The 16,006-nt window shown below is 43.3% G+C and overlaps 1 protein-coding gene across 5 annotated transcripts in view; it reads left to right on the forward strand.

Annotated features, from left to right (window-relative positions):
• Window positions 1–223: 223 nt before the first annotated feature.
• The window catches only part of PLAC8 (placenta associated 8), a 35,501-nt gene continuing 19,718 nt past the window's right edge, over window positions 224–16,006 (forward strand). Inside the window, exons 1-4 of one of the 5 annotated variants that reach the window (XM_017854764.1) lie at window positions 319–414; window positions 1,851–1,887; window positions 6,897–7,037; window positions 9,776–9,900. In XM_017854764.1, coding sequence (XP_017710253.1) covers window positions 6,926–7,037; window positions 9,776–9,900 — 237 coding nt within the window. In that variant the 5' untranslated portion in view covers window positions 319–414; window positions 1,851–1,887; window positions 6,897–6,925. The other 4 variants (XM_017854761.1, XM_017854762.1, XM_017854763.1 and 1 more) reach the window with 4 other exon arrangements.

A 16,006-nucleotide genomic window follows, 5' to 3' on the forward strand; every position in this document is an offset into this window, starting at 1 on the left:
ACTATATAATCTGAAACAATAACGATCTTCTTTTTTCCCCACAAAGATAACAAAAAACAAACACACACACACAAAGAAACAGTAAGTTCTGCCAGACATGTAAAACCAGTCAAACTATATAATGAATTAAATTCTTTCCCCACTGAAAAGACAGATCAGTGTACCTAACACAATATAGGAAAAGGAACACACCTTATTTGGTAAGAGATATATTCATTCTCCAGATAAGAGAAACACACATTGAAACCACTTCTGCTGGATTACGCTGGCCAATGAGAGCGTCTGAAACTGTTCTTTGTACTATGCACTGCGATAGAAACACAGTTGCCTCTCTCCTTTCAGTAGTTTTCATTTGTGGTGAGATTCTCTCCCAGGACACAAGACATTTCCTCCTCCGAACCTTGTTTACTAATTGTAAGTACAAGTAAGAACTTCTTTTAAAAACTTAGCATTGAAAAAAAAAAGCTTTCTTTAAAATTATTTGATCTCCTTGTTTTTTTCTTAGCATGTTATATTTTGAGTTTCAGCTAAAAGACTAAGGTTTTCTTATCTAATTGCTTTAAATTTATACATTTAGTCAAATTCAACAATTTCGTGCTAAGCGTTTTGCCAAATGCCAGGCTTTTCAAAGTAGTGTAAGATCCCAGCCTTGAATCCTTATCAACTGCTGCTGTCTGCAGCAAACACATATTATATACATTGTATTTAGTAACATGATCATTAATTTCACTCTTTATTTCAATATGTATGCATGTTGACTTATGCTGGTCTAATTTCTTTCTGCTTTACAAATATTCTATTTTATCCATTCAAAATATTTAGAAACAAGATAATGGAATTTTGTAGATTTAGCTAATGAGTTATAAGAATCCTTGAATTCTCATTATGAAAGTAAGAAAAACAGACTAGAATGCTTCAAAATTAAATTCTGGTGCTTCATTAATACGTATAAAGAGAGATGGAGAGATTATGAAATGGAAATGTTTCAATCAAAGCAAAAAAATGAAATTTAACATCAATAAACAGTAGAAAGAAGAGAAAAATCTCAATAATATGTCTAGTGTCTGGATTAATCAATATTAATAATATGTATTAATACATCATGTATTATATTAATATTAATGTATTTTAATAAGATAGTGGGCTGTCCTCAGGAGTGAGGTGCTCATAGAGAGGAGAGACAAATACAAGATTGATTCTTAACTAATAGATAAAATTAAGATGTTTAAAATATGAACCAAATACTGCAAGATTTCCTGACATTGAGACCATTCCACAGAAAGAATTTCCTAAAGAAAGGTATTCTAGTCTCATTCTCCCAAGCTCGCCCACCAAGATTCCCATTCCACTTCCTCCTGCCCCTACTTTTCCTGCATTTTCCAAGGTGGCCCCTGCCAATTTTTTTTATCACTCTCTCTGCTCCTGTGGGGTTAAAGATGGTGTGGAACAAAACAGCTGTGTGGTCACCCCGCAATGGGTAGAACTGCTGGCCACAGAAAGGAAACCTCAGGCATCTCCCTAGCCCTTACCAAATCCAGCACAATAAAATATTTGCTGAATTAAATTGGATCTGTTAGTAACAGAAGAAAAATAAGGCCACTGGCTATGGGTTACAAAGTGTGCTCTGCAAGGCCACTGGCATTAGAATCTAGTGAAGTGCCCAGGATAGTTCACATGCCTGCACCTGAAGAGAGAGGAGCTAGTTTGGAATGTGCTCCTGGGAATGCGGGAGGGCCTAGCATGGGATTCATCACCCTGGAGAAAGATACTCTTATTCGAATTCTCACCAAAGCAGCTATGTGCTCACCAAGCCATGTCTGTGAGAAGGGCCACCTTTTTCTATTTCACAGGACAAAATCCTATGGCATAAGGGCAGCAGCCCTGCAGGTACGTGTTACAGATTCTTAGACCTTAGCTCATTCTATCTAAATCACAATGTCTGAACAGTGTGTAGAATTCTACATTGTACAGATTCCTCAACCCTAGCTCATTCTATCTAAGTTACAATCTCTGAGCAGTGTCTAGGAATCTACATGTTAAAGAGCTGTCCAAGTGGTTTTACTAATAGTAACCTTTGAGGGCCACTGAACTAAGGAGACAAGCTGATACCTAAGGTCCTAGAAATTCTAGATTTTCAAGGAAATTTTCTCTCCACTTACTGTTGACCTTTTACCTTGAATGGCTAAGGCTAAAATTTTCATGGCTAAAGCAAAGAGAATTGTGGTTGTTTGGAAAAAGCAACAATTTTACATTTGTTTCTGTTTTACATTTGTTTTAACTTAAAAGATACCTTAAATTTTTAAATGATCACAGAGGCACATACAAATGAGTGTGTTTGCTTTCTCATCTCAGTTTTATAACTATCAAGAAGGTATTTTTTTGAATAAGGTATCTCACGGGAGAAGTTATTAGACCCTTTTTAGAATAAGCTGGAAGTGACAGATGGAAGTCCTGGATAGCAGTTCCCTTTAGGACTACTCTTCTATGCAGGGATAAGGCGAGTAGACTTCTCCACCAATATAGGTAATCTGCACTAGAGAGGAACTTATAATAGCATCAGAAACCTCCTGGGGTCCCCCATTCTGCACCAGTTCCTAGTGCTAATATTCACAGAAGCACCTGGGTCCCTGCAGTCTCCCACATTCAAAAGAGGAAGTCAAAAGTACAAAAGTAGGGAAGGAAACAGAAACATACAATGTTGACTGTTGGGCTAAAGATTGTTGAGGCTACTGCATGGAGGAAGTAAATGTTCACACAAACTAACTGGCAGTTAGCATATGGATATTTGAGATACAGTTGATATATATATATATAAATATATAAATATATATATATATATATATTTTGAGACGGAGTCTCGCTCTGTTGCCCAGGCTGGAATGCAATGGCGTGATCTCGGCTCACCGCAACCTCCACCTCCCAGGTTCAAGCTATTCTCCTGCCTCAGCCTCCCGAGTAGCTGGGATTACAGGCATGCACCACCACGCCCAGCTAATTTTGTATTTTTAGTAGAGACAGGGTTTCTCCACGTTGTTCCGGTTGGTCTTGAACTCCCGACCTCAGCCTCCCAAATTGCTGGGATTACAGATGTGAGCCACAGCGCCAGGCCGATACAGCTGCTTGGTACAGAATATAGAGATGGCCACTGAGTGGATTTCAAAGGCACTCAGAAAATGTTCAGGACTCAGCCTGCTATGAAGTCTAACATTAGCCAGTTTGAATACACAAACACATATGCCGTACGCTAAGTAAAGACAGTCAGGTAAAGGAGAAGCAATTAGATAATTGCAGGGTAGTTTTTATTCTGAAATCCTCAGACTGCTGTTATTGTATTAAAAATCACAATATAGCCTTCTTGAAAAAATAAGGGTGTAAAATGAACATGTTTTTCCCCTGAAAGAGTTGTAGGATCATCTTTATTTATTGAATACCAGTTTCGTGCCAAGCATTGGCTAGGGGCCAAGAGGGAAAAAAAATATAAACAGCTATAGTATCATTTGTATGACATGCCCCTCCTTTGTTTTTTTTTTTGTTTTTTTTTTTTTTTTGGAGATAGAGTCTCGCTCTGTCACCCAGGATCCACCCGCCTCGGCCTCCCAAAGTGCTAGGATTACAGGCATGAGCCACCGTACCTGGCTTGGTATGCCCCCTTAAATTTTTTTTTTCTAGTCACTGGATTTGCTTTTCGTTTCTGAAAAGGATATTTGTTTTGCTTATAAAAGAAATAAATGCTAAGTATAAAAAAAATTATCGGCCATGGGTGGTGGCTTACACCTGTAATTCAGTGTTTTGGGAGGCCAAGGCAGGAAGATCACTTGAGGCCAGGAGCTCAAGGTCAGCCTGGGCAACATAGTGAGACCCCCATCTCTACAGAAAAGGAAAACAAATTAGCCAGGCACGGTGGTGTACGCCTGTAATCTCAGCTACTCAGGAGGCTGAGGTGGGGGGATCACTTGAGCCCAGGAGTTCCAGGCTGCAGTGAATTAAGATCGTGCCATTGCACTCCTGCCTGGGCAATAGAGAGACCTTATCACAAATCAACAAAAAAAAGTCCATCAGCCAATCACCTAGGGATAACCACTTGACATTACTGATAATTAGCATTTCATATTTTTTCTGGTATTTGATAATTAAGATGAAATGCATAAGAAATTAGAATACATATTCTCTAGCATTTCCTGTAATGCTTCTTCCTCCAAGATTCCAAATGTGGGAAGCCATCACCCAGAGATATGGTTTCGACCATGTTAGTACTGGAGTTGGGATTTAGGGAAGATCTGGGCCCCATCTGTGGAGGTCTAAAGAGTCAGGTGAAACATTAGCCTTGTTTGCGTTTTCAGGGCTGGGCTCTCGCCCTTGTTTGCTGTGCACCATCTGGAGCCTGCATCACGCATGGCCTCAGCCAGCCGGGAAGCAGAGAGCGTGGTGACGGAGCCGCTAGTGAGCTCCTCCTGTGTACCAGGTCCCGAGCTAAGGTTTTTAGAAACCTCGGTGAACTTGGCCCACAAAATTCCCTGCCTTTGTGGAGCTTACCCTCGGTGTTGGGGATTTGGGACTTACTTTTCCCAAAGCCAAGCTAATACTGTAAAAGGGGTGAGTGACGAAAACGGAATCATTGCAAGGTCCTTACCTCTTATTTCATGAGATTGGCGGCATGAGTGTGTCTAGAGAGCTGTGATTGCTTCCTCTTACATTGTGGGCATGTACAGCAGGACTAGAATCCAGGGTCCATCTAATAAGCATTCAAATCAGCGGGCGGGGGAGGGGGTGGGTGATAGTTTCTTGTCTTACTTTCCGATCCCAGCGTTGCTCAGCCCATACCATCTGATAAAAACTTTTTACAATTTAGAAACAAACGCCCGGTGAGCCTGGGCGCCCGGAGCTACAGAGTGGCGGGTGCCTGGGAGGGAGCGGCACCAGCCCTGCCCAGCGCTGCGGCTCCTGGCGCCTGCAGGCGGGGCTGGGCTCCGAGACCGCGCGCCCGCTGCCCGGTTCACGCCGAGTCCCCAGCGGCGCGCCGCCCGGGCGAGTGGTCCCCCGAGGGCAGCCATCCGCAGGCGCCGTTCCCTGATTGCGCCAGCAACAATGGGAGGTCTCGTTGAGATGGATTCTGCGCGGACTGCTCTAAGAAGTCACCGGCAGGCAGGTCTGGTCCCAGCAGAGGAGACCCAGGGGTCCCAGAGCGGCTCTGGCGGGAGACATAGTGCGGGGGGTGGTAATCAAAGAGCCCCGGCGCAGCTGCGGCTCACAGTCCCCCTTCTCAAGTGCAGAGCGGGCGGAGAAGGTGCAGAGCGGGCGGAGAAGGTAAGAAGCCCACCCACCCACTCCCTGTCTCCTGAAGCCCCTGCTTCAGACCTGTCCCTGCAACTGGGGAGGAGCCAGGGGGGCTCTCCGCCTCCCCGATCCTCCTCCCTGGAAGAGGCGGGAAGGCAGCGGCCGCCAGACACACGTTCGCCTAGTCCATCACCCGACGGCTCTGCCCCTAGACGGGGACTCCTCCGCCGCCACACACACACCCGCGGATCATGCACGCCCTGAATGATCCGCTCAGCCGACCCCTCCGGTTTTTTGTTCACTTACTGGAACCTTCTTTTGCAGAAAATCTTGTTTGCTGTGGGATCCACAGATGGGTCCACCTCCCTCTTCTGGTGTAAAAAAGCAGTGAACGGCTAATATGGTACATTGAAAAAAAAAAAAAATCAAGCAGAAGCCATAACCACTTTAATGTATATGGAAGGGCACATCTAATACATTTAAAATAAGCTTCAGCTATTCTGAATACAGTTCATGGTATTTTTATTTAAAGACAAATTCTTTAGAATGAGCCTGTAAAGTGGGTAGGTCAGAAACCCCATTTTACAGATTAATAAGTGGACATTTAAATGACTAGTTAAATGATGAGTCTAAGATCACAGTTTCAGAAACTAAGACTTGGGCAAAGACTCTCTCACTCCTAATCTAATTCATGTTACCTGACCCTACACTGCCTCTCATGATGTAGAGAAATGAGGAGTAACCTTACCAAATGTATTTCTTAGATAAACCGCCCGTACCACACAGCAGCGTCCGTCAGGCCAGCGCTGACAGAGGATTGCAGGCTCCCAGTAAATATGAAGTGAAGGACAAGTCAGGAAGTAGGAAGACTGGAAATGATTGCCCATAGGAAATCAGTCCAAAACAAAAATAATAAATTAGGAGCAAGAAGTGGGGGGATATACACAGAAGTTTAGGATGATGCCATTTTAGAGAATGCTATTTTCCATAATTCACTACTTTCGGCCACTATCACAGTTTGCTCATTTGTTTCGCTGCCTGTGTGGATACCAGGTACCTGTCTAAAAACAGTACATGAGCAACACTGTTCCGCTCTCTTACCCCACGAGAAGCAACTGTTCACCTTCCCAGTTCAGAGAATTCTGTGGTTTTTGTTTTGGGCGGGGGGGGGGTTGTTGAGATGGAGTCTCACTCTGTCGCCGAGGCTGGAGCGCAGAAGTATGACCTAGGCTTAATGCAACCTCCACCTTCCCGGTTCAAGCGATTCTCCTGCCTCAGCCTCCCGAGTAGGTGGAATTACAGGCACACGCCACCAAGCCTGGCTAATTTTTTGCGTTTTTAGTAGAGACGGGGTTTCGCCATACTGGCCAGGCTGGTCTCGAATTCCTGACCTCAAATCATCTGTCCACCTTGGCCGGGATTACAGACATGAGTCACCGCGCCCGGCCCAGTTCGGTGAATTCCTTCCTCCCACCTGCACGGCCTCTATCTTGTGAGAGGTGGAGACAGAAATTCTGTTCTTCAAACAGAGCAACTTCCTCTACACTGCCTCAGCATCCTGCCCTAAAGTGGGCTTTCAAGAGCAACCTCGAGATCTCTAACGCCACTCTTTGACTTTTCAGTCCACTGCTTTTAAGACCCAGCACTGAAAATGCAATCTCAGGCGCCAGTGGTCGTTGTGACCCAACCTGGAGTTGGTCTGGCACCCCAGAACTCCAACTGGCAGACAAGCATGTGTGACTGCTTCAGCGACTGCGGAGTCTGTAAGTGTGGGGAAAGCACCCCCTTAATTGATATCAAGGTGAATTACCAATAACTAAACCCTTCCCCTGTTCCTCCCTTATCGTGTAGAAAAAGTTTCTAACTTACTACGGGCACTCTGCATGTCAGGCAATGGTATGTTTAGCAAAAAAAAGCCTCCGTACGGTAAGTTAATTTTTCTCCAGCCCTTCAAAGAACAGCCTTATTCCTAAAATAAGTTCTGGGTTAAGATAATAGCAAAAGAGCTGATTGATTCTAACAACGAGCAGGTCTGGCCTGACTAAATAGACCTTACATTAATTTAAAAATTCCAAGTTGAATTTGATTTTTTAGAAAGACTATTCTTGCAACATATAAATTAACCTCACTATTTTATAGTTACATTGTGTCCAGTACCCAGGGGATAGTTTTCATTCATGGTTTCCATATGCATTCAGAGAATAACTATTTTCATTCATATATTTAGGTTTTTTACACACCTGAGAATAAAGAACTCTGTGGCAATTAGCTTGTCACTGAGGAAAAAGAAAAATCTCTGACTGCTTTGTTTTCTTTTTCTTTCTTTCTTTTTTTTTTTTCTTTTTTTGAGACGAAGTCTCACTCTTGTCCCCGGGGCTGGTGCAATGGCACAATCTCCACTCACTGCAACCTCTGACTCCCGGGTTCAAGAGATTCTCCTGCCTCAGCCTCCTGAGTAGCTGGGATTACAGGCGCCTACCACCACACCCCGCTAATTTTTGTATTTTTAGTAGACACAGGGTTTCACCATGTTGGCCAGGCTGGTCTCGAACTCCTGCTCAGGTGATCTGCCAGCCTCAGCCTCCCAAAGTGCTGGGATTACAAGCGTGAGCCACCGCGCCCAGCCTGTTTTCTTTTTATAAGATATCTCTAAAAGATCTCTTACTTCGAGATCTCTCTAAATGAACTTGCAGGAAAGGAAGTTTGGGGTGAGATGGGCATTGCAGAGAGGAGCAAGGTGCTTAGTTCTCAATAATGACCAAGAAACAAACAAACCCACCTACAGAAAACTTGCTCTGAAGTCTATTTGCTTGCCTTGGTCCACATAGTACTCTAAGACAAGAAAATAAAATACATTATCCTTTAACTTGACAGTTGAAATTGACTTTGAATGAGAGTTGAATTGAACCTTGTTTTTGCTTTTTGTTTCTTTGACAGAGTCTCACTTTGTCACCAAGGCTAGAATGTAGTGGTGTGATATCAGCTCACTGCAATATCTGCCTCCCCAGTTCAAGTGATTCTCCTACCTTGGCCTCTGAGTAGCCGGGGTTACAGGCACGCACCACCACACCCAGCTAATTTTTGTAATTTTAGTAGAGACGAGGTTTCACCATGCTGGCCAGCCTGGTCTCAAACTCCTGACATCAAGTGATCTACCTGCCTCGGCCTCCCAAATTGCTAGGATTACAGGCATAAGCCACCATGCCTAGCCTGAAATTGAACTTTGAATGTGTTAAGAATTACACTCAGGCTGGGCGTGGTGGGTCACACCTGTAATTCCAGCACTTTTGGAGGCTAAGGCGGGGGGATCACAAGGTCAGGAGTTCAAGACCAGCCTGGCCAATATGGTGAAACCCCACCTCTACTAAAAAATACAAAAATTAACCAGGTGTGCTGGTGGGTGCCTGTAGTACCAGCTACTCAGGAGGCTGAGGCAGAAGAATTGCTTGAACCCGAGAGTGCCATTGCACTCCTGCCTGGCAACAGAGCAAGATTCCATCATAAATTCATTCATTCATTCATTCATTAAAAATAAAAAAAATTACACACTCAGTAGCATAGCAAGGGAAAATTACCTAGGGAATGAAACAATTGGGTTCGTTTTTTCACTCTCATTGTCTGGGGTGATGACTTAAGCTTCTCAGGACACCAGTTCAACATCTGCAAATCAAAGTAAGAATTAGATCACATTGGTGAAACTCTCTAAAGATGAACATGTTAACCCTCTCACCCCTAGTTTATTATTACCCAATTAAATGAATACATAAGTTCCAATCAAAGCTTAATTGCTTAGTAGCACATTTTCTTAAATGTAGATCTGATCAAATAATTCTCCCCTCTTAAAATGTTTCAGTGGTTCCTCATAACTCTCATGACACACTCTTAACACTCAGACTTTTTCATCATCTGGTCCCCAACCTGCCTCAACCCACAGCTAAATCCTCATCCCATCCCAGGGCTCCAGCCATGTTGAATGAACACTAGCCTTTGCCAGGATATGCCAGATTACCTCAAAGAGGCTCTTTTCCTTTTTGTCCACCTTTAAAACATCTCATCATCCTTCAGTAGTCAGCTCAAACAGCATTTCCTACTCAGGGCCTCGTAGGCCCCATTTTTCTGGGTGACCTGTTGGCATTTTAAACACGTTTCTGTTGGAGAACTTTCCCTATGATCTGCCTTCACTACTAGACTTGAGCCAGGGGCACTGTCAGTACTGAGGATAATGTCTGGAAAATGAATACGTTTTACTGAATCAATGAACAAATGAATGAAGGCAGAGCTATGACAAGAATGATATACTTTACAAAGGCGTGGTCATTCCTGAAATGATTTGCGTGTGGAGGGAGAAAATGATGCAAAGCTAAACAGAAACATTGAAGATGGACTTAGCAGCCGGCTATGTGGCCAAGGCCTCGTGACTTGGACTGCCATTTGTGAAAGCAAGCTAAACTGTGGCATGGGCAGAGTGGAGTAACGTGTACCCCTGGTTTCATGTGTCTAGGTCTCTGTGGCACATTTTGTTTCCCATGCCTTGGGTGTCAAGTTGCAGCCGATATGAATGAATGCTGTCTGTGTGGAACAAGCGTCGCAATGAGGACTCTCTACAGGACCCGATATGGCATCCCTGTGAGTCTCTTACCATACCATCTCACTCAAATCTGCAACCACATTCAAAATAATTATTATAAACATGGAGATCATTTGATGTATACATCTTGTGAAATTGATTGATAAGAGTTCCCTAGCATGTACAATCTTGCATTCAGTTGTAGCAACAGATCTTCTGGTTATGTGGCCTCCTTCTAGGTTTCTGTTGAAAACCTGAGAAAATAAATAACTCGTATTTGCAATGGATGTCATACAATGGAAGAGGATTATTTAGGATCTACTGTACCCCAGATGCATTACATGTATTATCTCACTTAATTCTCACATCATCTCTGTAAAGCGGTAGGTCTACAACATTTTACTGACGAGAACTTTAAAGTTTTAAGAGGTAGAGTAATTCCCTCAAAGATAATAGTAGAGAAGGAGTCAATACTCAGTTCTAACTGTCCATTCATACACTTTCCATTACACCAACTCCACTTTTTGTAGGTGAGAGATTATATTACTTAGGGTTCTCCTAAGTGCATTAGAAACAAAACCAATAAGATTGGGAGTGGATGTGTGTGTGCTTGTGTGCATGTGTGTGTGTATGCACATATATATACAGGCAAACTTCAGATATACAGGTTTAGTTCCAGACCACCACAACAAAGCGAATATTGCAATAAAGCAAGTCACATGATTTTTTTGGTTTCCCAGTGCACATAAAAGGTATGCTTATACTGCACTATAGTCTATTAAGTATGCAATAACATTATGTCTCAAAAAACAACATATGTGGCTTAATTTTAAAATACTTTATGGCTAAAAAATACTAATAATAATCCATCTGAACCTTAAGCAATTCATGTTTTTGCCTGTTGAGGGTCTTGTCTCAGTGTTGGTGGCTGCTGACTGATCAAGGTGCTGGATACGGAAGGTTGGGGTGACTGTGGCAATTTCTTCAAGTAAGGCAACAATGGTCTGGGCGTGATGGCTCACACCTGTAATCTCAGCACTTCGGGAGGCCCAGGAGGGCTGATCACTTGAGGTCAGGAGTTAGAGACCAGCCTGGCTAACATGGTGAAACCCCTCTCTATTAAAAATACAGAAATTAGCCAGGCGTGGTGGCAGGTGCCTGTAATCCCAGCTACTTGGGAGACTGAAGCAGGAGAATTGCTTGAACCCAGGAGGTGGAGGCTGCAGTGAGCCCAGATTATGCCTCAGCACTCCAACCTGGACGACAGAGCAAGACTCCATCTCAAACAAAACAAAACAAAAACAAAAAACAAATAAGGCAACAATGAAGTCTGCCTCACCGACTGACCATTCCTTTCACGAAAGGAAAGATTTCTATGCTGTTTGATAGCAGTTTACCTACAATAGAACTTCTTTCTTTCTTTTTTTTTTTTTGAGACGGAGTCTCGCTGTGTCACCCAGGCTGGAGTGCAGTGGCCGGATCTCAGCTCACTGCAAGCTCCGCCTCCCGAGTTCACACCATTCTCCCGCCTCAGCCTCGAGTAGCTGGGACTACAGGCGCCCGCCACCACGTCCGGCTAATTTTTTTGTATTTTTAGTAGAGACGGGGTTTCACCATGTTAGCCAGGATGGTCTTGATCTCCTGACCTCGTGATTCACCCGCCTCGGCCTCCCAAAGTGCTGGGATTACAGGCTTGAGCCACTGCGTCCGGCCGAACTTCTTTCAAAATTGGATTCAGTCCTCTCAAACCCTGTTATGGCTTTATCAACTAAGCTTATGGAGTATTCTAAATCCTTTGTTGTTATTTCAACCATGGTCACAGCCTCTTCACCAGGAGTAGATTCCATCTCAAGAAACCACTTTATTTCTTTCTCTTTTTTTTTGAGACGGAGTCGCACTCTATTGCCAGGCTAGAGTGCAGTGGCGGCAATCTCAGCTCACTGCAACCTCCGTCTCCCGGATTCAAGCGATTCTCCTGCCTCATCCTCCCGAGTAGCTGAGACTACAGGCATGCGCCATCACGCCCAGCTAATTTTTGTATTTTTAGTAGAGACAGGGTTTCACCATGTTGGCCAGGATGGTCTCAATCTCCCGACTTCATGATCCACCCGCTTCGGCCTCCCAAAGTGCTGGGATTACAGGCGTGAGCCACCATGCCAGCCAAGAAACCGCTTTCTTTGCTCATCCATAAGAAGTAACTCCTCATCTATTCAAGTTTTATCATGAGATTGCAGCAATTCAGTGACATCTTTAGGCTCCATTTCTAATTCTAGTTCTCTTGCTATTTCTACCACATCTGTAGTTACTTTCTCTACTGAAGTCTTTCACACCTCAAAGTCATCCATGAGGGATAGAATCAACTTCTTCCAATCTCCTGTTAATGTTGATATTTTGATCTCCCCCCAGGAATCATGAATGTTTTTCTGTTTTGTCTTTTGAGACAGAGTTTCAGTCTGTCACCCAGGCTGGAGTTCAGTGGGGCCATCTTGGTTCACTGCAGTCTTCCCCTCCCAGGTTCAAGCGATTCTCCCACCTCAGCCTCCCGAGTAGCTGGGGCTATAGATGTGCACCACCACACCGAGTTAATTTTTTATTTTTATTTTTTGGTAGAGATGGGGTTTTACCATGTTGGCCAGGCTGGTCTCGAACTCCTGACCTCAAGTGATCCGCCTGCCTTGGCTTCCCTAAATGCTGGGATTACAGCTGTGAGCCACCACACCTGGCCAGGAATCATGAATATTCTTAATGAAATCTAAAATTATTAATCATTTCCACAAGATTTTCGATTTACTTTCCCTAGATCCATCAGAGGTATCACTGATGGCAGCTACAGCTTTCAAAAAGGTTTTTTTTTTTTTAATAATAAGACTTGAAAATCAAAATTACTCATTGATTGGCTTCAGAATATGTTCTTTTAGAAGGCATGAAAACAACATTAATCTCTTTGTATGCATCAGAGTTCTTGGATGTCTAGGTACACTGTTAGTGAACAGTAATATTTTGAAAACAATCTTTCTGAGTGTAGGTTTCAGTAGTGGGCTTGATATTTGGTAAACAATGCTGTCAACACATGTGCTGTCATCAGGTTTTGTGGTTCCATTTATAGAGCACTGGCAGATTTAGCATAATTCTTTTTGTTTTTTCTCATGGGGTGGGGGAAAGAGAAGTGATTAGAATAATTCTTAAGGGCTCTAGGATTTTACAGATAGTAAGTGAGCATTGGCTTCAACTTAAAGTCACCAGTTACATTATCTCCTACAAAGACAGTCAGCCTGTCTTTGGCAGCTTTGAAGACAGGCACTGACTTCTCCTCTCTAACTATGACTTTCCTCAATGGCATCTTCTTCCAATAAGGCTGTTTCATTTTCATTGAAAATCTGTTTTTTAGTGTAGCCACCTTCATCAATTATCTTAGCTAGACCTTCTGGATAACTTGCTACCCCTTCTCCACCAGCACTTGCTGCTTCACCTTGTGATTTTATGTTATGGAGATGACATCTTTCCTTCAACCTCATGAATCAACCTATTTTAGCTTCAGACTTTTCTTCTGCAGCTTTCTTTTTTGTTTGTTTGTTTGTTTTGAGATGGAGTCTTGCTCTGTCGCCAGGCTGCAGTGCAGTGGGGCATGATCTTGGCTCACTGCAAACTCCGCCTCCCGGGTTCGAGCGATTCTCCTGCCTCAGCCTCCCGAGTAGCTGGGATTACAGGTGCGCACCGCCACACCCAGCTAACTGTTTTGTATTTTTAGTAGAGACGGGGTTTCACCATGTTGGCCAGGATGATCTCAATCTCCTGACCTTGTGATCTGCCCACCTCAGCCTACCAAAGTGCTGGGATTACAGGCGTGACCCACCGCGCCCAGCCTCTTCTGCAGCTTTATCTCTCTTATCCTTCACAGAATTGAAGAGCATGGGGGCCTTGCTGTGGATTAGACTTTGACTTATGGGAATATTGTGACTGGTTTGATCTCCTATCCAGACCTCTCAAACTTTCTCCAGATCAGCAATAAGGTTGTTTTGCTTTCCTATCATTTATATGTTCACAGGAGTAGCATGTTTAATTTCCTTCAAGAACTTTTCCACTGCATTCGCAACTTGGCTAACCATTTGGCACAAGAGGACTAGCTTTCAGCCTCTCTCTGGTTTCAATATGTTTTTCTCACTAAGCTTAATTATTTCTATATTTTGATTTAATTAGGAGATATGGTACTCTTCCTTTCATTTGAACATTTAGAGGCCATTGTAGGGTTATTGGCTGGCCTAATTTCAGTATTATTGTGTCTCAGGGAATAGACAGGCCCAAGGAAAGGAAGAGAGATGGGAGAACAGAACACCTGATCAGTGGAGCAGTCAGAATACAGACATTTATCAATTAAATTTGCTGTCGGTATTAGTCCATTCTCACATTGCTATAAAGAAGTACCTGGGCTGGGCTGGGCACGGTGGCTCACGCCTGTAATCCCAGCACTTTGGGAGGCCGAGATGGGCGGATCACGAGGTCAGGAGATCGAGACCATCCTGTCTAACAAGGTGAAACCCTGTCTCTACTAAAAATACAAAAAATTAGCTGGGCCTGATGGCGGGCGCCTGTAGTCCCAGCTACTCAAGAGGCTGAGGCAGGAGAATGGTGTACACCTGGGAGGCGGAGTTTGTAGTGAGCCGAGATTGGGCCACTGCACTCCAGCCTGGGTGACAGAGCGAGATTCCGTCTCCAAAAAAAAAAAAGAAAGGAGGAAGTACCTGAGGTTGGGTAATTTATAAAGAAAACATTCTTGCATTGCTATAAAGAAGTACCTGAGACTGGGTAATTTATAAAGAAAAGAGTTTTAATTGGCTCATGGTTCCACAGGCTGTATAGGAAGCATAGTGGCATCTGCTTCTAGGGAGTCCTCTGGAAGCTTACAATTATGGCAGAAAGCAAAGGGGGAGCCAACACTTCACATGACTGGAGCAGGAGGAAGGGGGACATAGGTGCTACACACTTTTTTTTTTTGAGACAGGGTCTTGCTGTGTCACCAGGCTGGAGTGCAGTGGTGCAATCTTGTCTCTCCCATCTATCTTTGTGTGTGTGTGTGTTTAGTAGAGACCAGGTTTCACCATGTTTACCAGGATGGTCTAGATCTCTTGACCTTGTGATCCGCCTGCCCCGGCCTTCTGAAGTGCTGGGATTACAGGTGAGAGCCACCATGCCTGGCCTGTGCTACACACTTTTAAACCACCAGATCTCACGAGAACTCACTCACTATTGGAACTAAGGGGAAAATCTGCCACTATGATGCAGTCACCTCCCACCAGGCCCCACCTCCAACATTGGGGATTACATTTGACATGAAATTTGGGTGGGGACGACATCCAAACTATATCACCGTCTTATATGGATGGGTGTAGTTCATGGTGCCCCAAAATAATTAAATAGTAACATCAAAGTCTAATGATCACAGGCGGCCATAACAGATACAGTAAGAATGAAAAAAATTGAAATATTGCAAGAATTTCCAAACTGTGACACAGAGACATGAGGTGAGCACACACTGTTGGAAAAAATGGCACCCATAGACTTGCTTGATGCAGGGTTGCCACAGACCTTCAATTTGTAAATTGCAGTGAGCTGAGATTATGTCATTGCACTCCAGCCTGGGCAACAAGAATGAAACTCCATCTCAAAAAAAAAAAAAAAAACAGTGATAGCTGATTATAAAATCATCTTTTAAAGAGGACCAAAGTGAGAAAACAATTGTCTGTGGATGACAAAGACATTTTAGGACAGCCACAGTTAAAGGCACAATTGACAAGGAAATTTACTTCTGTGGCACACAGTCATTCAACATAATAATTATAATTATTATTGTTAACATATACTAAGTCATATTAGAATTATAGCAGTTTTATATAATTCTGGAACATATACCAATAACACATTTACACAAATGTAGACCAAAGAAAGCCAAACATTTCATATTTGACAATGCTTCCTGTATGATTTTGTACCAAATAAGCCAAATGTCATTTTTGGACTTTAGAGGACCTAATATTTAAAATATTAAGTTAGAAAGAGACACAATTTATAATTTGATTTGGGAAAGTTTGTCAAATATCAAAGGTTTAAAACACTGGATATTGGCCGGGCGCGGTGGCTCAAGCCTGTAATCCCAGCACTTTGGGAGGC

The sequence above is a fragment of the Rhinopithecus bieti genome, unplaced genomic scaffold, assembly GCF_001698545.2.
Source record: "Rhinopithecus bieti isolate Rb0 unplaced genomic scaffold, ASM169854v2 scaffold_38123, whole genome shotgun sequence".
In the NCBI taxonomy this organism is placed as follows: domain Eukaryota; kingdom Metazoa; phylum Chordata; class Mammalia; order Primates; family Cercopithecidae; genus Rhinopithecus; species Rhinopithecus bieti.